The sequence below is a fragment of the Mustela lutreola genome, chromosome 13 (assembly GCF_030435805.1).
Source record: "Mustela lutreola isolate mMusLut2 chromosome 13, mMusLut2.pri, whole genome shotgun sequence".
Taxonomy (NCBI): Eukaryota; Metazoa; Chordata; class Mammalia; order Carnivora; family Mustelidae; genus Mustela; species Mustela lutreola.
Genome location: NC_081302.1, coordinates 15,492,063 through 15,517,854, shown reverse-complemented (window position 1 = coordinate 15,517,854; position 25,792 = coordinate 15,492,063). Strand labels below are relative to the sequence as shown.

The 25,792-nt window shown below is 37.3% G+C and overlaps 1 protein-coding gene across 2 annotated transcripts in view; it reads left to right on the top strand.

The window, feature by feature from the left end:
- GPR180 (G protein-coupled receptor 180) overlaps positions 1–25,013 on the top strand; it is a 30,739-nt gene extending 5,726 nt beyond the window's left edge. The window contains exons 3-9 of one of the 2 annotated variants that reach the window (XM_059144230.1): positions 5,444–5,644; positions 12,989–13,169; positions 13,311–13,360; positions 16,203–16,360; positions 19,357–19,548; positions 21,602–21,679; positions 22,849–25,013. In XM_059144230.1, the coding sequence (XP_059000213.1) occupies positions 5,444–5,644; positions 12,989–13,169; positions 13,311–13,360; positions 16,203–16,360; positions 19,357–19,548; positions 21,602–21,679; positions 22,849–23,007 (1,019 nt within the window). In that variant the 3' untranslated portion in view covers positions 23,008–25,013. The remainder of the gene's footprint in view (positions 1–5,443; positions 5,645–12,988; positions 13,170–13,310; positions 13,361–16,202; positions 16,361–19,356; positions 19,549–21,601; positions 21,680–22,848) is intronic. The other variant, XM_059144231.1, reaches the window with a different exon arrangement.
- Positions 25,014–25,792: the final 779 nt, after the last annotated feature.

The following is a 25,792-nucleotide window of genomic DNA, read 5'->3' as shown; positions in this document are numbered from 1 at the left end:
CCAAAATATACTCTTTTGGCCCTTAAGGTTAGTGGGGGGTGACAGAAATGAATCTGATCGATGTGAATAAATGTGAAATTACAATTGTGATTAAGTACTATGCATGTTAGTTACATGGTAGTATGAGAATGAAAATTTACAATACCCTAGTGCTTAGTTAAGCTTTTACTAAATGTTTGTAGGATGAATTGTCATAGAGCTTAGGGCTCGAAGGGTATTTTGTTTTATTTTAATTCCGGTGTAGTTAATACGGTGTTATATTAGTTTCAGGTGTATAATATAGTTATTAAACAACTCTGTACTTTGCTCAGTGCTCATCATGATCAATGTTCTCTTAATCCCCTTCAGCTTTCCCACCCATCCCTCCACCCATCTACCCTCTGGAAACCATCAGTTTGTTCGCTCTAGTTAAGAGTATGGTGTTTGTCTTTCCCTGACTGACTTTTTTCACTTAGTATAATCCCTAGCTCCATCCGTGCTTTTGCAAATGGAAGATTTCATATGTGTCACCTCTTCTTTATCCACTCATCTGTCAGTGGACACTTGGGCCACTTCCGTCTTTTGGCTATTATAAATAATGCTGCAGTAAACATACGGGTGTGTGTATCTTTTCAGATTAATGTTTTTGTATTCTTTGGGTACATACACAGTAGTGAAATCACTGGCTCATATGGTATTTCTATTTTTAATTTTTTGAGCAGCCTCCATATTGTTTTCCACAGTGTCTGGACCAGTGTGCATTACCAGCAACTGAACTGAGGGCTCCTTTTTCTCCACATCCTCACCAACCATTGTTACTTCTTGTGTTTTTTATTTTAACTATACTGACAGATGTGAGGTGATATCTCAGTGTGGTTTTGATTTGCATTTCCCTGATGATGAGTGATATTAAACATCTTTTGATGTGTCTGTTGGCCTTCTGTATGTCTTCTTTGGAGAAATGTCAGTTTATGTCTTCTACCCATTTTTTAATGTATTATTTGTGGTTTTTTGGTGTTGAGTTGTTTAAGTTCTTTATATGTTTTGGATATTGACCTATTATCAGATATGTCATTTGCAACTATCTTCTCCCCTGTTGTCTTCCTGTTTTATTGATTGGTTCGTTCACTGTGCAGAAGCTTTTTATTTTGATGTAGTCTCAATAATCTATTTTTGCTTTTATTTTCATCACCTCAGGAGACATATCTAGAAAAATGTTGTGTACAGCTGAGGTCAGAAAAATTACTGCCTGTGCTCTCTTCAAGGATTTTTATGGTTTCAGTTCTCACATTTAGGTCTTTAATCCATTTTGAGGTGTTTTTTTGTGTGTCTGTATGGTAGAAGAGAGTGGTCCAGTTTCATTTTTTTTGGATGTAGCTGTCCAGTTTTTCTAACACCATTCATGGAAGAGATTGGGGGGGGGTTTTTTTGGTTGCTAGGTTGATTGCTTTATATTTGGTCTTTTTCTTCCAGTAAAAACTTAGCAGGCAATTTAAAGCTTTGAGCTGTAGGAATTGACTTAGTTTTTTTGTTACCTAGTTAATGTTATACACTATATTCTTGCAAAAACATAATTTTTGTATCAGTCCTATACCTTCAGTCACAGACTTTAGGTGTACGGGGAAAGCATGGTGCAGTGGAAAGACGTCTAGACTGAGAATCACTGCTTGTTTTCTTCGAGCCTCACTTTACCTATTCATACAGCAAGAAAGTTGGATAAGTTTTCATTAAGGTTCCTGAAAGTCATAAACTGCTGTGATTCTAATTACAACTTTTTAGGATGTTGCATATTTATAAAGCTACAACTTCCAAAACTTCTTGCAGTTGTTTCTTAAACTATTTTTCCCTCTTCTCTATTCTTCTTCTGTTGAGTGCAAGGATATTTTTTGGAATTAATGGAATGGAAGATCTCAGGAAATAGGCGTTTGTGCAGAATGAAGATTGTTTTGTTAAATTTGGGGACCTGAACTAAATTAAGTACGGGTGAGATATATCATCAACTCTTTTTCCAGCAATAGAAGCCAAGTCTTAAGAAATATCCTCCAACTTTTACATATTAGTTGTCATACTTATAGTATCTTATTATTCAGGTGCATTGAAACAAAAAGCATGTCTCTAAATTCATGACAGAGTAGTGGTACCACATATTTTTAAATAATTTCTTACAGAAATAATTCTCATTTCCTGGCCATTAATGTGGCAGAATTAAGAGCCTTTCACCTACTTGGTAATGAGTTCATTAATTATGCCAAATTCCTATGTAAAACCTTACTGCTGCTATGAAACTATGAAAAGTCTAAGACAGATATGAAAAGACAAAGACAGATTTGAAAAATTCTGTGGTGTTAAATGTTGCTTGTGAGTATACTTTCCCTCAAATTAGTGTTTGAGAAATTATTTTTCAGTCTTCCTTTTCCTCTTTCAGTAAGCTATACTACACCAGATTTTTTTTTTAAATGATAACTGTTTTATAGGTTTTTAAAGCAACTGAGACAGATAAAAACACTGAAAATTATGACATTATATAAAAAGATTAACGAGGAAATTCAGGTTACAAAAGCTAAATATTTTGCTTATAAAACATTTTTAGTATTGTCTTTGTATACCATATGCACAATAATTCCTTTTGTACACTTAATGTATTTTATAAATCATTTAAAGGTGTTAGCATTTTATTATTCTGTGTATTTTCTTTTATAACATGATTGGGCAGCTAGCCATGTAACACCATTTTTTGTAATTCAAGTTTTGTTAATATGTGAGATTTTGTTAATATGTGAGATACTAATTACATCAGCATGGAATACGCATGCTGTGTGCTAATCTGTTGTCTCAAAAACAATGAACGTACAGTTTTGTCAAGATGTTTGTTTCCTAGGCTTGCTAAAAAAGGCCACGAGGCCAAAAAACCAAAGGCCAATATCATTTTTTGAAGCACATTCTGTTTTTATTTTATATAAATCTGCATAATTGAAAATGAGACATTCAGAAGTATATTGGTGAAAAATACAATGGTTAATTTTTATGTTGTTTTATCTAAGAAAAAAGTGCAAGTGATAATGATAAAATGGAACGTTTCAGACCCTTTATGTTATAAGGTCCAGATTATGTAATTGGGAGCTGCACATTTCAAAAACCTAATTTCTGAGCCACTATTGGTCATATATTGAATTCTTATTAAAGGTCTTCAAATATTTAACAAAAACTAGTCTTTGCTACATTTTTCAAGAAGCTATACAATAAATAAATAAACCAAAAACAAAAGTATAAATGTCAGCTAAATTAATATAGCCCAAAAAACAATGCTGAGGCATTGTTAATAAAAATCATCTTGTCTGCTTGAACTACTGTTAATGAAATTCCCAGTTGTAAAGTCTAAGTCCTCAAAATGTGAATCCTGACTAGATAAATGTGTATCTCATTTATAAAGATAACTTATAAATAGCATTTTTTAAAATTTTACTCGCAAAGTCTCCAATCATACAGATGAGTTGGAAGTGTCATACAACTAACATGAGTGTATCCTTTGCTTAGATTCAGTAATTGTTAATATTTTGTTACATTTGCTTCATATTTGTATGTGTGTGATTTTTGTTTTTAATCGAGGCTTAGTAACTAACATAGGCCATGGGTGTCGTGAGCACTTCTTCATAACAACAATTCCATCATGACATCTAAGAAAATGAGTAATTCATAATGGCCCCATGCAAATCCCCATGTTTATCTCAGGAAGTGTCTTTTGTTTATTAAAAAGCATTTTTGGGGGGCACCTGGTTGGCTCAGTGGGTTAAGCCTCTGCCTTCGGCTCAGGTCATGATCCCAGGGTCCTGGGATCAAGCCCCGAGTCAGGCTCTCTGCTCAGCAGGGAGCCTGCTTCCTCCTCTCTCTTTGCCTGCCTCTCTGCCTACTTGTGATCTGTCTGTCAAATGAATAGTAAAATCTTTAAAAAAAAAAAAAAAAGGCATTTTTTTTCTTCATCGAGAAAAAGATGAAGACTAGCTGACATGCTGTGGGGAGTTGGGAACTGGGCCCATCATAATCTTATATTTTAAGAATATTTTACTTTGGGGGAAAAAAAAAGAATAACTTTGTAGAGAATCAGGCTCTTTATTTGGATTTCCATATACTGTCTCATTTGCTCCTCACAAGAACTCTGAGTTAAGTCAAGTATCTGAATTTTACTGCTGAAAAAACACATCTTGAGTGAGTAAGCAATTTCTTTGTTGAGTCGCAAGGTTATTAAGTAACATCACCAAGACTTCTTCTAACTCTTCTCTTCTTTTTATTATACATAACACTTGAGACACTACTGTCCTACAGCTTCATGGTAGTGTTCGAGAGTGCCTCTTAAGTCAGAATCGTACTTTCAGATTTGGGCGGCATCTTAGACATCACTAAGTGTTCCTCAAAGGGGGTGCTCTTGGCATTTTGGGCAGAACAAGTTTTTATTGTATGAAACTTTACCTTGGATTGCATGAGGCTTAGCACAGCCTCCCTCCAAGGACCTTCTCAACTATTTTGACTACAGAACTGTACATTTCATTTTCAAATGTACTGGAGGGCAGCAGGATTACCCTGGTTTAAGAGCCATTTATTAGTATAACTACCTTGTTTAAAAGAAAGAAAAAGGAGAATCAGTCTTTCTTCAGCAATTACTATAGGGCAGGTATCATGGTAAGTGACTCATATAACTTAGTCCTTCCATCAGCTCTTTGCTCTAAGGATTCATTCTACAGATGAAAAAGTATCATAACATATAGCTTAAGTTTACACCAAAGGTAAGTATTGGAGCCAAGATTCAAACACAGATCTGTGTGATGCCAACATTCATGAGCCTCCCCTCCCCCCACTGTATAGACCTGACCCAGTAGAACAACTCTGATATTCTGGTCATTTCTACTCTTCTCCTTTCAGTACCTTTTTAAAGAATAATCAATGAGAAAAAGATTTTGGAAAATCTTTTGAAGGTATTTGTGGGTCATTGTTTTTAGATCTAATGATTCTCTGAATTGAGTGTTCCGTTTTAATTTTAACTCAAATATAATTTTCAGAAATGTCACTGCAGTTGTTACACAGCATTGTGAAGGTACTTAATGCCTCAGAACTGTACACTTCAAAATGGTTAAAATGATAACTTTTGTGTTTATGTATATTTCCTTATAATAAAAAATTCTTAATGTTACTAATCTACTTGGAAACTTTAAAATTTAAAATTCATATTCAAAATCTCATTGAAACCATTCTGCTCTTGTGGTGTTTGACAGTACCTCTGTAGTGATCCCTTTGGTTAAGATACATTATCATTCTTACGTGCCTTAAGGTTTACAGCCTTATTCCAGTACTACACCGGGGCTTCGGTTTTCAAGGTAGTAGGAACAAAACAAAAGAATTCTAATTTATGACTGAAACAATGAGTACGTTTGAGAATTTTGCTTTCAAAGTGCTATTTTCTTTGTTTTTAAAGTGACCATGAATCAGACTGAACATAATCTGACCGTGTCCCAGATTCCATATCCACAAGCATGGCACGTGTTTTATGCAGACAAGTATACGTGCCAAGATGACAATGAGAATTCTCAGGCGGAAGATATCCCGTTTGAAATGATGTTACTAAACCCGGATGCCGAAGGGAATCCATTTGATCATTTTAGTGCTGGAGAATCTGGTAAGAATATATACTTAAGTGTATATCCTAAATATAGAAAAAAGCCTGTGCACTAATATCTCCATTTTATGTTTTTTGAGTATTTAAAAACAACTTAAGTGTCCAACAGTAGGCAGGTGGTAAGTGAGTCCTCTTATAGCATTTTATTTTATTTATTTATTTTAAAAATTCTATTTATTTATTTGACAGAGGTCACAAGTAGGCAGAGAGGCAGGTAGAGAGAGAGGGGGGAAGCAGGCTCCCTGCTGAGCAGAGAGCCCAGTGTGGGGCTCGAACCCAGGACCCTGAGATCATGACCTGAGCCAAAGGCAGAGGCTTAACCCACTGAGCCAACCAGCTGTCCCCTCTAATAGCATTTTAATAGCCATACTATTAAGTTAGAAAAGCAGAACACTAAGTATTATATTTTATGATTTCAAGTATGTTAAAAAATGCAGAGAATTGAGAAAGAAGTATAAAAATACGAATAGATTGTTTCTGTATTTTAGGTAGTAGAATAACGGATTTTTAGGCTTTTTTCCCCCATGCATTCTAAACCTTTTTGTTATTTTTATGATAACCTAGTTATCATAAAACAGAAAAATGCCAATAAATTGAGCCACCTAAATTGGTAAATCAATTTTTAAGTGAGGTGGAAGCTGCACGATTTTGTATGGGTGTCCTTTCACCAAGTTGTTTAAAGAGGTTAGGGATTGCCTGCATGGGAGCTTGCAACCATTTTAGGAACGATCAGAGTTTTATAATGCTTTCCAAAATCTGATTTACTCCTGTAAAATGTTTCATCAGATTTTTGGCTGACTGCCTGTTGCCCTACAGGAGTAAGATTCCTAGCCTGAACAGAAATAAATGACTTTTTGTGACTAATGATAAACATGCTATACAGTATTATAGCAGATGTGTAAATTTACATGTCAGAATAAAGATTAAGATTGTAGGACAGCTATCAAAAGGATAAGGAGTTTACTTCTTAATGATTACCCATCTGGAAGAATCAATCTGCTTAGAGAAAAATTCAATCCCATTAAATCTCATTGGCCATCAAGGTGAGTGGGTGCAGGTAGAAGAAATTGAGGCTATATTAAATGAAACCAATTGTTTAGTTCAAAGTGTAAATTGCCACAGCTAGAAATGTAACTCAAGGAACATGTCTTATGGACAGTAGGTTACCAGTAACTTAACCTATGAAGAGATAAATTTATTTTTATGTCTTATAGTCTGAAAAAAATATTTACATAGTGACAGACTGCAGAGACCAACATTTTGAAATAGTTAAGTTTAAAAGTTCTTTCTGTGAAGGAAATGACAGAAGGGTAAGCTACTCAAATTATTTTTGAATGCAAACGAGTTTAAGAGTTAAATTTTATGGGGCGCCTGGGTGGCTCAGTGGGTTAAGCCTCTGCCTGTAGCTCAGGTCATGATTTCAGGATCCTGGGATTGAGCCCCACATCGGGCTCTCTGCTCAGCGGGGAGCCTGCTTCCTTCTCTCTTTACCTGCCTCTCTGCCTACTTGTGATCTCTGTCAAATAAATAAATAAAATCTTTAAAAAAAAAAAAAACGGGTTGAATTTTACTTAATAGTATTTTGGATCAGTATGGTTCATTATTGGATGTCAATACAGTCATACCATTTCTTTTATCATCATCACCATTATTATTACCATTTTAGAGCGGGGAGGGCGGGAGGAAGAGGGAGAGGGAGAATCCCAAGCAGGCTCTAAGCCACCAGCACAGAGCTCAGCTTGGGGCTTGATCTTGTGACCCTGAGATCATGACCTGACCTAAATCAAGAGTCAGATGCTTAACCAACTGAGCCACCGAGGGGCCCCATTTTTTTAAATGTTTATAAAAGATGTTGACATTTATTTTCTGTAGTTTAGAAAGACATCAGTGAAACTCAGGTCTACTGACAGCATTGGATGACAGGTGAACTAAATTGCTTGTAAGGTCCCTTTTAACCCTAACTCTCTATTATTTCATGTGACAGTTATTTCTAGGACTGGTAAAGGCTCAGCAACAAGTACTGCTCTGCTGCATTCACTGTGTGTGCAAACACTAGGGCCTGTAGTGTAGTCAGTCCACAAGCCCTTTCCCCTCTTGGCATCCTGGCAATTTGCGTAGAGCTCAAGAGGTTGTTCTATTTATTGTGTAGATCTAGAAGACTCTACTAGCTCCTGATATACTTCTTTTTGCTTCCTTATCCAGGCTCCCATTTTTGGTCTCTTTCCTCATCCCCAGTTAGACATCTGAACATTGACCATAGGCCATAGGGTGATCACGTTTGTGACCTGGGCCACTGAATGTCAGCCATACTTGCCCAGGCTCATCCTGAATTATGGCTAGCTTTTTGTTTAGGGTTCACGTGATCCATTCTAATTCAGCTCTTAGTCTGGACTCTTTTTGACCTTCCTTCTCCAAGACTGATTTTGATTTGATGCTTATGTTTATGTTTAAAATCTTTTGTTTTTTTTTTTTTAAGATTTATTTATTTGAGAGAGAGAGAGAGAGCATGAGAAGGGAGAAGGTCAGAGGGAGAAGCAGACTCCCTGTAGAGCTGAGAGCCTGATGTGGGACTGGAGCCTGATGCGGGACTCAATCCTGGGATTCCAGGATCATGACCTGAGCCAAAGGCAGTTGCTTAAGCAACTAAGCCACGCAGGTACCCTAAAATCTGTTTTATACGAGAATGGAGAAATTTACATCGGTCATGTCACCAACAATATTTCAGTGAGGGGCAAAGCCTCACTACAGTATGTATGTTCATTAAGCATGATTCTGTGCAAGGTTCATCTGTGGGAATGGATTATTAACAAGTACCAGCCATACTCAAAAGTCTTCATAGTTGTTAGGTGGTTGGCTTAATTCCTAGGCATCACATCATTTTCTCGATTAAGGTGCCTAAAACCCTTAAAATATGATTAATCCTACATTGCCATGACATGATTAATTCTCCATCAAAGTCTAAATCAGTGGTCCTCAGCCCATCACTCTGCATCTGGAGACCTTTAAAAACAAGACAGATGTGCACCCTCTGAGACTCAGATAGATTTGGTTTTGAAGTGAAAGCCAGGCAACTATGGTTTGTCAAAGCTCCAAGTTGATTCTAATATGCGGAACCAGTGATCTAAAAGTCCATATGCCAGGCACCTGGGTGGCTCAGTTGGTTTAGCATTTGCCCTTGGGTCAGGTCATAATCCCAGGGTTCTGGGATTTGAGTCCCGCATCGGGCTCCCTGCTTAGTGGGGAGTCTGCTCTCTCACCCTCTCTCAGATAAATGAATAAAATCATTAAAAAAAAAAAAAAAAGTCCATATCCCACATTGTTTTAGAGCCTTGAGAGGGATTCTTCCTATTCTGTAGCCTCAGGTGTGGAATTTCTTCCCAGGGAATAATCCCCAGTTAGTTCATTTTAGAAACTTCTGCTCATTTGTTTAATTTTCTGCCCTGAATAAGGAAAATTGATTTGCTGTGGTTTTTGCTGAGAATTGACGATTAAGCTGTATGTCTAAGGAACTTGAATTAAAATAACCTGGTGCAGGTAGCTGCAATTAATGTTACATGTTATTCTGGTTAGATTTTACAATTTGTTTTCTTTCAAACAAATTTTTTTTTTGTATCTATCAAACTTTGGTTCATCTCATATTTTATAGATTGGTTTAGGTTTTAGAAAAACACCAAGGCAAGGATGATGCCACTTGACCAGATACTACATAGGAATATTGTGCTTTAAGGTAGAATATGTTCAACTCCTTCTTAATAATATTAGAATCTTCATTGACTACATTTGTGCTCTTGTTAGAGACCAAAAGAAGTACTCAGAATCCTGAGAGTTAAAAAGCATTATTATCTAAAGTAGGCTGGTTTTCATCAGAATAATATTATATTATTCTCTGTCACATCTGCTATCTCACTTGTTTTTAAGATTCCAGAAACTAGCTCTGGTAACATGTTAGAATGCTTTTGGCTTAAAGTAATGGAAAATTCTCATGCAAGCAGTATACCGCTTGCAGTAAGGAAATTACCTTCCATAACAAGAATTCCCGGGTTATTCAGCGTCTCTCTACCCTCCTATCTTCGGACCGACAGCTTTGTCCTTAAGCGAGCTCCCTCATGTTCAAGGGTAGCCGCAGTTCACTCTTTGGGCGTCACACCTAGATAATGACAAGATTCAGTATCCCTTTTTTTGAGAGCAAGGAAACCTTTCCCAGAAACTCCCTCATTTGACTTCACTGGCCAGAGCTGGGGCACATGCCCTTACTCTACACCATCGTAAGAGAAATGTAAGTGGAAGGGGTCCGAAGTGGGATAGGCATAGACTCATGTGTCAGAGTGAAGGGTGAGGCTTACCTCTTCCTGGCAGGGCTGTTGGAATTTCTGTGATCAGTCGAGGCTAGTCAGGATGTATCTTGAAACACTTGCAGGTGTTGTGGACTTTGGGGTCGGCAGGCGTGTTCCAGTGCCGCTCCCCTGACCCAGCGGCTCTCCTCTTTTCTTACCCTTTTTTCTCCTGTCATGTAGCTGGAGCTGAGTTTTTTGAAGCTGTCCTGTAAGTTTTCTTCCTGCTGAGTTTTGCCAGTGCTGCTTTAAGTTCGCCTTAAAATCTGCGTGCGTGCTCCCTCATAACATACATTTGGGCCACCTCCTTGCATGCTCGCTCGACAGCATTTTTCTTCCTTGTGTACAGGTGAGAGTTCATACTTAACCACCCACCTGTCTTAAAAGTAGAATCTAATTTCACAGTGAGCAAATAGAGTTGGCTTTCTTGTGAAGGGTGGTGACAGAATAAAAAAGTTGATCACTGAAGAGAAAAGAACAGAGTTCTTTTTTCTAGAAGGGATTTAGTTAAGAGAACAGTACGTGCAGAATCAGCATTTTACCTCTAGACTGTCTCGTGGACAGAAACAAGGTAAGAGTAATGATGAATGAAGTACAGGACCCAGATGTCCTGAGCTAGTTCAAGTTACCTAACGTGTTATCTGAATGAAATGATTTGTTGCTTATAATGTTAGCTTTTCTGGAGGGTACATTTAATATTGAATAATCCTATTTTGTGCTGCTGACATATGTCTTCTTTTCACAAGTACTTTCTACATTATTCTGAATACTCAGTAAATAGTCTGCGGATTTTCTTTTTGTCGTGGATTTGTAACCTGATGGAGTTTGAAACTTGATCTTGTAATAGATACTCTGTAAAGTATTTTAAGTAAATAAAACAAAAGAATGCCATACTTAATTCTGTATGCTAAGAAGGGAAAATAAAAACTAAGATTCAAAAGACAGGACCTCATAAAGAATTTTTACTGTAGTGATAACACGCTTAGCGTGTTTTCTGTCTTGTTCCATTACTGTCATAATCCCAGGCTTATTGTCTCATTATTTCTAAAGCTGGAATACTCTTCGAGTTTAAAAAGAAATTATGCCTTTTCAGTTATTTGATCTTCTCTTCCTGAAGTCCAAACATGCTTTTTCACCTGCATGAGAGAAGAACTAGCGACATTTATATACGCAGAGCAGGAGAGACACCCAGTGGCTGAAACACTACTTCTCTCTCTCTCTTATTCCTACCCGTTCTAAAAACATGACTGAGATTGAAGCATCTATTGACTGTTTTTCCTACTATTTGCATCTTCTGGATTGCTTTTTTCAAAATGAATACTCCCTTCTCTGCCTGTTGATTGGAGTTTAGCTCGGGTGGGAAACCGGAGCAGATTCCGAGCCCGCGATCGGATGGCAGTGATCGCAGTTCGGACTCTTCGTCCCCAGAATCAGCGGACGCAGCTCCCCTCACAGCCACCCGCGCTGCACTCCAGTGTGTTTACATACAATATCTGGTGTATTTAGATAAATATAAAATCTTCATATTAGGAACTAGCAGTGGATGTAACCAAGTCAATGTACAGAAGCTAGTAAACTCAAAGCTAACCCTCTAGTTCATGATAAAAATTTTCTGAAACTTCTGAAAAATGAAGACACAGTCAAAAGATTCCAGGTAGGGACGCCTGGGTGGCTCAGTTGGTTAAGCAGCTGCCTTCGGCTCAGGTCATGATCCCAGCGTCCTGGGATCGAGTCCCACATCGGGCTCCTTGCTCCGCAGGGAGTCTGCTTCTCCCTCTGCCTCTGCCTTCCACTCTGTCTGCCTGTGCTCGCTCTCACTCTCTCTCTCTCTGACAAATAAATAAATAAAATCTTAAAAAAAAAAAAAAAAGATTCCAGGTAATGCAGAAAAAGGGGGTGTTTATGTTGTGGTTGCATGAACACTGTACCGGAAAACTGTTTATAGGAACTAGAGGCTACGTAACGACTGGCACCGTTTCTAACATAAAGTCTGCTCATTTGCTTTGCTTTGTTCTTGTCTTTACCAACCAGCTCTCTTTGCTTATTTGAAATTCCTGTTTACTCAAAATATTTATTTCACTGTGGCCTGATCTGACATCTTTGGTCTGTCCCAACGTCGGCTCCCTTCAACTTCAGTTTCTGTTGCCTGATTCTTTCCATGTTTGTGGTGTCATTTCCTGAGAGAATATGATTAGCCTGACTTATCTTTGAGAACCAAATTAGTCTGGCGGCCAGTGGCTGGTCTTCGGGTTGGTGGCCGTTTGATTAGGTATTACAGTTTCAGTCAACTGGGAATGGAGTCTCATGGTCTCCGTGGGATTTCCTCTTTGACAAGAGCTGACAGTTTTCTTCAGGAGGGGCCTCTGGTCATAACAGGTATTTTGAAACTTTGTCCAACCGGAAATGTAAGGTCATGGTACATTCCAGAGCTGTTTTTTGCATCAGAATCACCTGATGAGCTTATTAAAACACAGCTTGCTACTCCCCTCTCCCAGAATTTCTGATAAAGTAGATCAGGGATAAGGCCCAAGAATGTGCATTTCTGTTTCCAACAAGTTCCTTGCTGCTGGCGCAGGGATGGCACTTTGAGAACCATCGTCAGGGTGTATTAAACTATTGTTGACCAAATCTGTTCCTGAGTTTCACACTAAAGTAATCCACTTTGGGGGCAAAAAGTATGTCTAACTGCTAAAATCCTGGTTTTAATTTACTGTTTTCTAACGAAACTGTGCTCTTATGGTTAGTTTTTAGGCTTATCCCCCGACCACGATGATTTTTATAGATTGACTTTACCTTCTTTCGTTTAACCCGTCTTCTTAGATTTAAATCTTTATCCCAAAGTAAAAAATTGTTTACATTTTAACAGTTTCCCTTTTTTTCCATACACAAGTGAATGCAATGACTCCAGTTAAAATGCCAAGTTCTAGAAATATACTGAGGGAAGATTTGAAAACAGCCCCACACTGTCCCTGGCTCTGTTGTACTGAAGCAAACCCCTTTCTTCTCTTCACAGGGTTACATGAGTTCTTTTTCCTCCTAGTCCTGGTGTACTTTGTGCTTGCTTGCATTTACGCTCAGTCACTGTGGCAGGCTATCAAGAAAGGAGGGCCCATGCACGTGATCCTCAAGGTTCTGACAACCGCGCTGCTGCTGCAAGCCGCCTCGGCTTTAGCTAATTATATTCATTTCTCCAGGTAACTCGAAACCACTAAAGCTGTGTTCACCATTACATCTAATTAATCCTAATTAGTTCGCCAAAATTATGCTTGCTTTGATTATGAACCATCTTTGCGCATTTGTAAGTTACACTAATACTCTTCTCTTCACTTTCTCAGTTACTCCAAAGATGGAATAGGCATACCTTTTATGGGAACTTTGGCAGAATGTGAGTATCTTTCTGAGATGTGTTTTTTGAAACCTAAACTTGCTATCTGCTTCTGGCTTGTTTTGCTTTTTTTATAAATTATGTTCATCCCGATACAGCTTTTCTATCCAGGGTTGGGTACAATTCAGCCCAAATGAAAAGATTCCGTTCCCATCTGTCCGGTTTAGTTTCTTCTTGATAATACGTAACGAGGGTCATTTTCATTGTTTCGGGAGCATATTTATATGCCTTCTCTCAGTTTACCTCAATAAAAACTCAGTGAAGTAGAGACGTTTATCCCTAGTTTGCACGTAAAGAATCTGGGGTCATTGACAGGAAGCACATTTCCCAATGTCAGCAGCTGTTGCGTGGGAGACACCAGACTCGGAGCCAAGTGTTCTGAGCCCAAAGCTGAAGGTGGTTTTCCTACTTTCATCCCTTTTTTGACTATTTCTGACACAGAAATCAAAGCCAGAGAGTATATGATACCTGTCATGGAACTGACCTCACAGCTTCGTTCTTTTATTTATATGAAGAACTTTGATGACGTAATTTTCCAACTAAGCGTGATGGGAAAAATATTTAAAAGTTTCCATAATCTATAATGCCATTTTTAGTCCCAGAAAAATAGTCAAGATTTACTCTAAAAAAGGAGATTCTGAATACAAAACCATTCTATGATTTACTTTTTGAAATAGTTCCATAGTTCTCTTGTAGTCTCATCTCTATTTAATAGGGTAGCTCATGGTCATCTCTGTAATGATCTCGGATCCATTTATCATCTTGCTGCCTATTTTAAGATTTGAAACCTCTTAGAACCTTTGTTTTTCTACTGCAAAGGATGTGTACTGGTCACCTCTTCAACACGAATAAGAGTTGCTTCTCCTTTTTGAACAGTATTGAGAGCTCTGGTGTCTCCTGCTCTTGTCTCTTAGGTCACTCAGGATGTTTAAGAGAACCGTAGAATTTTTTTTTTTTTTTAAGATTTCATTTATTTGAGAGAGAGAGAGAGCTTGAGAGGGGGAGAAGGTCAGAGGGAGAAGCAGAGCTGGGAGCCCAATGTGGGGCTTGATTCCAGGACTCCAGGATCATGACCTGAGCCGAAGGCAGCCGCTTAACCAACTGAGCCACCCAGGCGCCCGAGAACCATAGAATTTTAAAGCTGAACAGAACCTGAGAAATAATTTAGCTTATGCATTTTGAAAGGCAAAGCACACAAAAGCCCATCAGTGGAAGCCAGTACTATAATCAGGGTCTTTTGCATGTTTGTCAGTGCTGCTGCGCACAGAATACTGTTTGAGGCTGTCTGGCATCTTCACTGCAGGTTAAAAGTTAAAAGGTTTCTTTTCATTAAACTAACAATGAATGTTGATTAATTTTGGTGTTCCAACAACAGGTTTGATTATTAAATGATTAAAATGTCAAGATTGTTAATAAAATAACAAAGAGTGGGATTTTTATGTGATGTGTATATTTTATCTACAACTGGGTATTTTTCAGTGACAGGTAAGCAGGGTTCTACCTATACATACAGTTAGGGTATTCTGTCAGTGTGTGTCTTAGTATACAAAGGAAAGAGCCAGAACATCAGGGTTTTTCCCCCCAGGTATTGTTTTTGCTAATTAGCAACTTATGCAGGACTATTCCATTGAGTGAGCTCTTTAAGTAACTGAGTATGTATTTGTGAGATATTTGATAAAATAATTGGCATCACAGTCATTTACAACCTGTGATGAAAGAAAATTGTGCTTGATCTAGAAGGCCATGACATTTTGTACCATTCCAACGTAGTAACAATTCATTATCAGAATTCACTGTTACAAATATATGAGCATAAATGTCGAGTATCCAGTTTTCATTTGGATGGCAGAGAAGAGAGAAAATGGTAAAAAAATATATGTGAAAAGGTGTATCATTAAAAGGTTTTACACTTGCAGCTTTTTAGTATATTATAGTACAGCTACTTTTACCTGTTTCGGCAAAAATAGCTTTATATAAGAGAAGTGAAAGTCTTAGATGTCCAAGGTGAAGCTGACAATTTGAAGAAAGTTTCACTTTGTTAAATTTTAATCACGTTTATTCCAAAATCCACATCAGAATACCCTATGAGAAAGTGATCATCTCTTTTTAAATCAATAAATACTAGTTTCCAAAATAAAAATGCGTGGAACTTAGAGTATTTATAGAGTGTTGTCTTTTCCAAATGGGGAACTGGATGGGTGGTCTTGTCGCCTCATTTTTTAAAGTAGCAGCCTTCCCTGCAGTGTCGGTGATGGCCACGTGGTGGCGCATCACACTAACGCACGGAGCGTTTCATTCGTCCCCAGGACTCTTAACACTAAAGCCAACAAATTTGAATGTTACAGCAGCCATGTGTTTTATTGTCATGCTATTTCTTATTAATAATTTTAGAAAATGAGGTCACATTATAGAATTCAACCATCAAAAAATAACGACCTGGAAATGATACTAGTATTGTCCACATTGCAGAAATTACTTTTAAAATGTGTTTATTTTAATGAGCAGTCAGTTATAGAGAACAGTATTATATAGTAAGAAAGGCTAAGAAAAATGGGAAACACAAGGAGATTTAAAGTTGGTCTTAATAAAGATATATATATAGAGAGAGAGAGAAAGGGAATATTGCCATTGTTCTATTTTCAGAAATGTTTACAAAATTATTGGCAACATTTTAATTTTTAGAGTTCTACTTGAATATTTCTTATTATTGAATTTTATCAACTTCTCTTCGAAAATGCCTCTCTTTTTGCGTTTAAAAAGATAATTATATTCTCAGTGCTAAAAGGACCTAAGCCTTTGTATTATGAAAACTTGGTTGACTTTGGTTTTCATTTCCCATTAGTTTTTGACATTGCGTCCCAAATTCAAATGTTATACCTGCTTCTGAGTCTGTGCATGGGTTGGACGATAGTCAGAATGAAGAAGTCTCAAAGCAGACCTCTCCAGTGGGATTCAACTCCCGCATCCACAGGCATTGCAGTGTTCATCGTCATCACACAGGTGAGTGTTGATGCTCAGTGTTTGTACTTTGAATATACAATACTGTAACCTTGAGCATAACCTCATTTGAAAAGTGAAACGGGACCAATGAGGAATTTGTCATTTTAAAGCATGAATTTAAAGAGTGACATATCAAATAATGTACATACAGTATTGAGTGCTGTATATGTCGATTGCAGAATTTAGTTATAATTTACTTGACTTTGAGCTTTCAATCAGCTTATTTTAAATGTGCAGAATGCTTAATATTAGGATAGATTCTCATTTCCTACTTAATAGCTTTCTTTCATAATTTCTAACACATAGTAAGAACTTAACATTTTAAATGAGTGCATCAGTGAATTTGAGATTCATCCATGGGCAAGGATTTTTAGGTCCAGTTCTTTTACTTTATACATGAAAGAATTCAAAGGAAATCTGAGGTTAATGAAAAAGCAAAAAATGGAATAAGAATGAATAGGATCTAGTTTTTGAAAACAAGTCCAAGATCGAATTTAGTCTTTTAGAAAATTTAGTCCTCTTAGCCCTTTTTTTGTTTGTTTTCTTCTATTCTAGGATCTCCATATGCCTATGTGCAATGGATTTTATAAAAATTATTAAGGAAAATATAACGAAAAATTTATACTGAGTTTGTGACCATCATTAGCTGTAGATGAAAATGAAATCTGTACCTGGGCTCTACAAAGGACATTATAATCTAAATCTTAATACATTAGAGTGAAAAATTCATTAACTAAGGAGAAGTCCTGTGCTTTGCTCATCTCTGTACTCATAGTATGTATTTAGTATAGTAGGTGCCAAGTGAAATAGGTGTATTGAATTTCATGATTGGGTTAGAAAGAGATCATGTCACAAGTGATGATATTTAGATAGGAAATAATGCCTTTCTAAGGCACTGTGTTAGAAATGATTAAGATAAGGGCAAGATTCTACCAACTTACTGTTTCTAATCTAGAGCTTATGGAGAGTAGTGTTAATAACATCAAATTCTCATTTCTCAATAAAGAGCTTTCTTAAGAAATGAACTTTTATTATTTCATTATAATTTGAATCCATTATCATAGACAAATATGAATTGAGAACTGAGATTATGACACTGCTCTAGAGCTTATATAAGCTCTGGTTCTCAGTCACCACCCAGATGAGGTACACATGACTAAATAAATACATGCCTATTTTCCACAGGTCACATGTTAGTATACACATCAGGAAAATGTAGAATTTTGAATATATAAAAATGTGAATCATGGCAAGTGATGGGGTTTTGTTGGCTTTATTGAGGTATAATTAACAAAAAAAGTTGTACATGTTAAGGTATACAACTCGATGTTTTGATATATGTATACATTGTGAAATGATCCCCAAAATCAGACTAGTTAACATATCCATCACCTCACGTAGATACCAGGAGATAGTAGTTGTACAAGAGCACTTCTTCACTGCAAAAGTTAAGTTTAGAAATAGAGGTTAAGGAATCGTATGGGTATAGTAACTTGGGGAAGTGAAGAACTAACACTTCAGTAATGGAGAGCAAATACTCAGCCTAAGGAGGAAATGCATGTGTGCAGCATGGCCGAGGAGCCCAGGTAGGTCTAAGACCAGGATAGATGATCTGAGTAAGAAGAGGAAGGGGTTGCTGACAAACCCTGTAATGTCTAAGAATTGGATTTAATGACTGAGTTTCAATCTGAATTCTTTGGAAGCCACTGAAAACCATTCTGAGGGCTGAGTTGGCAAATGAAGGATACACAGAGCTACTGATACTATGATGGCAAAAACATCATAGTAATTTGTGATTGAAAATTTGTGTTTGGGAAAGGTGGAAGGAAAGTGTTTCTACTGAACAGCAATAAGTAGAAGAGCTAATGAGGATCTGCTGAGCTTTCTACTGTAATGGTAACAATATTGGGGGGTCAACAAACAAAAGGATGAGTAAATGCCATTATGCATGAATAGCCTGGGTACTTATAGTGAATATTAAAGCTATACTCTCCTTTAGGGCACCTGGCTGGTTCAGTCACTTGAAGATTCAACTCTTGATTTTGGCTCAGGTCATGATGTCAGAGTCCTCCGTTTGAACCCCCTGTTGGGCTCCACACTGGAGGTGGAACCTGCTTGGGGTTTCTCTCTCCCTCTCCCTCTGCCTCTTTCCACTGCTTGTGTGTGTGCATGTACTCATTCTCTCTCTCAACTTAAAAAAAAAAAATACACAGTCTCTCCCCCCCCCCCCCTCTCTCTCTCTCTCTCCCCCCTTTATACTGGAGAGTGACATCTAAAATCAACAATTCTGACTTACTCACTTCTGGATTACAGAAGGTACCAAGATAATTTCAAAGTTATCCTGAGATGATGGACTTGAATACATTTTTTTATTCAAATTTCAAACTTTTGTATTCAAAATTCAAAATTAATTTTGATTCCTAATATGGTGCTGAAGGAAGAGAGATTTAGAAGAAAATTTAGGTTTATTCTCTTAATGGTTTAACTTATTCTCTCTCTTTTTTTTTTAAGATTTTATTTATTTGACACAGAGAAAGAGATCACAAGTAGGCAGAGAAGCAGGCAGAGAGAGAGAGAGAGGAGGAAGCAGGTTCCCCACTGAGCAGAGAGCCCGATATGAGGCTCGATCTCAGGACCTCGGGATCATGACCTGAGCCGAAGGCAGATGCAAAACCCACTGACCCACCCAGGCGCCCCAGCTTATTTTCATCTTTAGAGATGTTTTACTTGAATTGTGGTCCCAATTGCATTTTTTATCTTTTGTATGTGATCTTTGATAAAAATCCCTGTTCTTTAGCTTAGGGGATCAGGGAGGAAAAGTCTGTGCCTAATACCTGTGCTTTGTTACTCAGCAGCATTTATAGTCTGGTAAATCTTAGAACCTCTTAGGAATGTTTATATACTCTTTAAGGGAATGTTTGAAAAGAGTTGATAAAGTACATATGAGTAGACAAGATTTTTTTTTTTTTCTCTAAATGTAATATTGTATTTTGCAGAGTATTTTGCTGCTCTGGGAACAGTTCGAAGATACCAGTCCTCACAGCTACCATTCGCATCACAACTTAGCAGGGATCTTGCTAATCATTTTAAGGATTTGCCTAGCATTGTCATTAGGCTGTGGACTCTACCAGATCATCACAGTGGAGAGAAGCACGCTAAAAAGGGAGTTTTACATCACGTTTGCCAAAGTATGAGTTTGGGTAGAAAATGGCTTCTTCTGATTATCAGCTTTGTTCTGCTGTTTTGGGAAGGTTAAGCAACCCCATGCTGATGTTAGTTAAGCTCTTCTGACACGTTAGAGCACGAAGATATGCCCTTCATGTTCTTTAACTCATTTAATCTTTACAGCCTATGAGATATAGATATTATTATCCCATTTTACAGAACCTATGAAATAGTAGTTTCCATGTAATCTTAGATAGGTCAGTTTTGCCTGGGTCATACATAATTTCTTCATCAATAGGAATTTCACATTTTTTTCCTGTAGTATCCAAGGTTTTAAAAATATAAGTTAGAAAACAGTTTACATTTCTCAAAAAGCACTTATTAATTGTGAACTGTTCCATCAGAGTGGCAGTGTTTTCTAACCACGAGGAGCTCTCTGCGGCATACGCAGACGAAGCGGGACACTGAGGACATACTGTGTTTCAGCACCTCCGTGTGAGGTCGCGTTGACTTTATTCCTCCTTTCTATGTCCTTGTACGGGTGGGATCTTAAAGCAAATTGAATTTTTTTTTTCTCTACCCATTTAACAAAGGAAAAGATGAGAGAATTTGGGAGAGTGACGTTGCAGGAGCCTACCTCCCTAGAAGGTTCTGGTTCTCTGTCAGGTTGAGGGAATCCAGGTGCCTTCATCCTGGTGCCTCAGAACAGCATTCAGATAAGCTGTTCCGTCAGCGGCCCCTTCCCACCCCCACCGGAGTGCCCAGGGCTCCACCTTCCAAGGCGGCGGTGGCAGAAGCACCAGGGTCCTGTCCCAGCCATGAGCAGTTCCGAGCTGCTCGGGCAGCCCCAGGAAGCCGCGTCTGCTGTCTGTGTACCAGACAGGCAAGAAGAATGCCGTTTTGCGTTTGAATTTTGCACGGGGACAGGAGTGCTTTTTGTCCAGAAAGATAACATATATTTACGGTGTTTTAGAACTAAATTTCCTCTTTTGTTCTGAACTTTTTCTTGAATTTAAAAGAATTATTTTTATAGGTGTTAATCTAACTTTTTAAATGGGTTCAAACATCTGAAAATATTTAAAAAGAAATATATTCTTTACATCTCTCCCATCTACTCAGATATTATCTTATTATATAATCACTACTATTAATTCCTAACTTACCTTCCTAGAGAATTTTAAATATTCCTATGTATTCCCTCCCTTATCAACACAAACAGTAGCATGCTAAACACATTTTTTTTAAAAGATTTATTTATTTATTTGATAGACAGAAGTCACAAGTAGGCAGAGAGGCAGGCAGAGAGAGAGAGGAGAAGGAAGCAGGCTCCCCATTGAGCAGAGAGCCCGATGCGGGGCTCCATCCCAGGACCCTGTGATCATGACCTGAGCCGAAGGCAGAGGCTTATGCCACTGAGCCACCCAGGTGCCCCTAAACACATTTTTTTTAGCATCATTTTTTTCCTGTATCTTCAACATACTGAGCATCTCCACAGCTACTATTTTATTAACTTATTCTTTTACTTAAAATTTAATTTTGAAAATGAAAACACATGGTAGCTCTTGGAAAAATAGAAAAGAGATGCTGGAAGAGTACAATGTTAAAAGGTATCCCATCCTTACTTGCTCAGTTCTACTCTCATGTGTTAACCCACAAACGGGCCACCGCTATTCGCCAGTGTTTTGGGTATTCTTACAGAATTTCTTCGTGTATCTCTACATGCAATTCGTATTTTTTTCTTTTTATGGGAATATTACACATTTGTACCTTGCTTTTCTCAATTTTTAATGTTATATTAATGCATTTTCATGTTTAAATATTTAATATAATATATACAATGTAATATATTAAAATGTGTATATAAGATTTATAAAATTTAAAGTCTGCGTTTGGTTAGAAACAAAACATTATCATAACAATAGCAAATTTATTTTTACATTTTATTAGATAGAACTTTTAAAGACCAGTTGAGGTCGATCAGGACCTCCTAAAGAGGTTAGTAATGTTTTTTATCTGGCATATTCTGGAAATAAACACACAGCTGTACTCATTTTACTTATTTGTCATTTGTTTCAGGGCTGTATCTTGTGGTTTTTATGCCATCCAGGTCTGGCATGTATTTCTGTCATTTTTAGTGACTACCAAAGAGATAAGGTAAGTAATACACCTGATCCCAAGAGTTTTTTATTGTCTTTATTAACAAATGATTAAAGTAGAAAAGCCCTATTTATCCACGTACCAGGTTTTCTGAGTTCTTTGAAACAAGATAATTGAACTGGTGAGTATATAAATTAAAACTTTGAAAGAAAAGCATTCAATTTTAGCTAATTAAAAAATGATGAGAATCATTTTTATTATCTCAGCCTATTTTGTAACACTGTTTTTATAAATTTGTTCATGATCCATCTTTTTTAAGAACAATTGATTAAAATTTTTTACAACACAGTGGTTAAAAACCAGGGTAGATTTGTGAAAAGTCAACCTAGTGGCTGCACAAGACACAGACCAGAGTGCCGTGCACAAGGATGCCACACCTGATCGTGCAGCTGCTGTCTTCTTAGGTCAGCGGCTCCATCATCTCGTGCTTTGCCAGCCACCGCTCCCAAGCAGTGCAGTGTGGCCTTGAACGCACACAGATGGCTCTCGGGCTTGAGGTATTCACAAAGGGGAAACAGGTAGGAAGGTAGTCTACAGAAAGAAGCAACTTGAGAATTTTTCTTTTTTTTAAGATTTTTTATTTATTTATTTGACAGACAGAGATCACAAGTAGGCAGAGAGGCAGGCAGAGAGAGAGGAAGGGAAGCAGGCTCCCCGCTGAGCGGAGAGCCCGATGTGGGGCTCCATCCCAGGACTCTGGGATCATGACCTGAGCCGAAGGCAGAGGCTTTAACCTACTGAGCCACTCAGGCACCCTGCAACTTGAGAGTTTTTGAGAGAGCTTTTAGAATACTCTTCAGGATTCAGGTGGGTCATGCCCTACTCCGCCTACCAGATCAGCCCTTAACCTGATTTTTCTTCCCACCTTCTGTAGTGTGTGCACCCTGAGGGGAAAATGCTTTAGCAAACTGTGTCTTATTTTGGAGTCTGTAAACTAACTGTTGAATAAATTTTGCCTTTGAACGATGACAGTTCTGAATGTTAGTCGTATTTTCTTACTGAACGTTTCTTTGGTAAAACTTACCCATGTTAAAGACAGAGGCCAGAGCAGGGTACGTGTATATATGCTCTGTATGTAAGTGGGACGGATATAGGTTCATGATAAATTGAATGTAATTTGTCTGTTTCCGCATGCAGTCAAAGCATTCTCTTTCTTTTCTTTCCAGGTTGTAACAATAGGTGTTATCCTTTGCCAGTCCGTTTCCATGGTTATTCTCTACAGACTCTTTCTGTCCCATAGTCTATACTGGGAAGTTTCTTCACTTTCTTCAGTAACACTACCACTGACCATATCATCTGGACACAAAAGTCGGCCTCACTTCTGATACTTGATTTTCTTTAAAGGAAAAGTGAATTGATTTCAGAGTGCAATAAGGATCCAAATACAGTGACTTTTTCTTTTCATACTTTTGGTATGAAAAACTGAACCCAGAAGGCAGAGCATGGTATTTATACAGCTGCATTTAAGCAGTAGCAAACTGAAAAAAGGTAATAAATGAAATGTTTTGAAATATGTTTAATAAACTTTCAAGAAAGTGTGTTGTTCTAAGGTGACTTATGCAGTTTCTCTGTGGAAATTAAGATGAAAAAGAATTACATGATATTTTGGTAAAAGATTCACCACTTGTGATGCTTCATCATCTTATATCAATAGTTAACTCAGGTTTGATAGTCTTATGCAGAGTAATCAGTTAAATGATTACTTGCTTGTACATATCTAAACTAACTCCCATGACTCCAAATCAGTGTAACACTGGTTAAAAACTGCTTCTTTTTATGCTTTAAGGAAAATGCATTTCATATTGGAGTTTAAAGGAATTAAAAATGAGATTACTTCAGAATGTGAATATAAAATGTATTTATAGCTAAATGAGTAAGTGTTTTCTTTATTTGTGTGTAGGTTCTTCTCTATCTTCTATCACTTTCTGGCTGTAGTTCAGGTTCTGGCTTGATCAGCGAAGGGTTTTTGACATATAATTTATGAAAAATAAAGCTTAGATACATTACTATTGGCTGTTCCTTATAAAGAGTTTTAAAATCTGAGCACTTAGGTGAAGGGACAAGCAGGGTTACATGTTTAAAAAGAAAGAAGAAAAACGTACCTTGTGATATGGCACTAAAATTCTAATCCCGATATAATTCATTTCTCTTACATTGAATCCCCAATCATAATTAAGCCGTATTCACAGATTAAATTAACAGAAGCATTTCACGTAAATGTTGGTTTCAGTCATCAACTACCCATGAATTCCTGCCCAAGGATACTTAATCAGGATTAAATTTTCTATGAATAATTGAAAAACAAAATACTCACTGGATTTGTTCTAATCCGTGTTGGCACTGGATTCTAAGTAGTTGCCATCTTGAATCCTTTGTAATAAAGCCATATTTTTGTGTGTATGTGATGCCCCAGTATTGAGTATGCTAGCGACAAAATACTCTATCAAGTGCCTGTTTAAAGAATTGCTAAACGGTTGTCAATACGCGCTGTATAGAGTGAGTATTCCCGTTGGTGGTCACTGACTGGAAACTACTCTGCATGTCGTGCTGTTCAGGCCTTTTCATTTCTACATCTGGCTTTTTTTTTCTTTTTTTTTTTTTTTTATCTACTTCCAAAGGTATTACATTTTTAAGCAAGGAATGGTGCACTGACCTGGTAATTAAAGTCTTTAGTGAAATAGTTAAAATAACACAGTATAACTTGTAAGTACTTATGGCTTCGTCTTTGTTCTTACCTTACACCTAGTCTCCTGTGGAAATGAACAGTATTCTGTCTCATTTTAAAGGCAAAATATATATGTTCGTGAGTAGCAAACTGACAGAGTGACAGAGGTCAGCCTGCTCATGAAGTCATCCTTCTAACGGGTCTTTGTAAATTATTTAATAAAGGAGGGCTACAGGTTATCTCTAGGAAGTGTGAGGTATATTTTAGGTTTACATGATCTGCTGTGATCATGACCTTTCCTTTTCCCACATCTCACTCATAACCCCAGGTACTGCCTGTGAGTTAAACGGAACAAAGATGGGGAAACCTTTTCATAAATTTTGTGAACTTGGCACCCGTAGAAATAGGGAACAATTTTTCTGTTACCTTACACAAAGAACATAGAAACTGTAATCCAAATACAGGAGATGTGTTGTTGGTCTTGCGTATATGAAACTTATGAGGTCTTTTTTTTTTTTTTACTTTATTATTTTTTAATTTATGGTTGAATTTGTTGATAATTTATTTTGTTATTCAAGAACCATTGTTAAATGAAGGAAAATGATTGTTAATAATGAACATATAATGTAGAAAACATTGTTAATAAATTTAGTAATCAGAGCTGAAGATTTATAGTCCGTAAGTCGTGGCACCGCGTGCGCTCTTCTCTTGTTGAACATTTACATGGAGCTCTGTCGGCACAGAGTGTGAGGGATAAGGATATACTGCAAACTCTCACTAAAGATCGAAACTTTCCTACTTTTTGTTCTGTCAGATCATGCTTTTTTAAAATATGTTTTTATATTTTTCTTAAGGAAGATGAATGCTTATGTCCAGAGCTCTTTTTTTTTTCCTTTTTTTCAGATGCATTTTGTTTTTTCTCTTAGGAAGGTGTAGAAAATATTTGCCTTTATTGACACATGTAATAATATTAGCTCCTACTTAACTGAAAGTCTACTGTGCGTCGAGCACTTCCTCTTGTCGCTGAGCCCTGCTGTGCTAGCAGAGCTCCCCTTTACCTGAGTATAAGAAAAAATGATTTCTCTAAAGCACCAGACCTCTCTTTCACTTTTCTACTTTTTACCCTCATGACTTAATGAGCACCTATTAGGTGTGCATGTTTTTAGTGAAAATGCATGGCCATCTGTAGTTAATTTTAGCTGTTGACTTTAAGTAATTGTACTAAAGTCAGAAATGAGCTTGCATATCTATCTGTAAGTATGGACCTCAGCACATTTCAATATTTGAATCTTGGCTTTCAGCTAGGAGAGAGAATCTAGACAGAAGAGTTTGTTTTAGGAAGGTTTTCTGTGGTCTGAACTCGTAAGCCAAGTCTGTTGAAACAACAAGATCTGTAAGTGTAAGGCCAACTGGAATGTAGAGACTGGAACGTATACAGTAATATG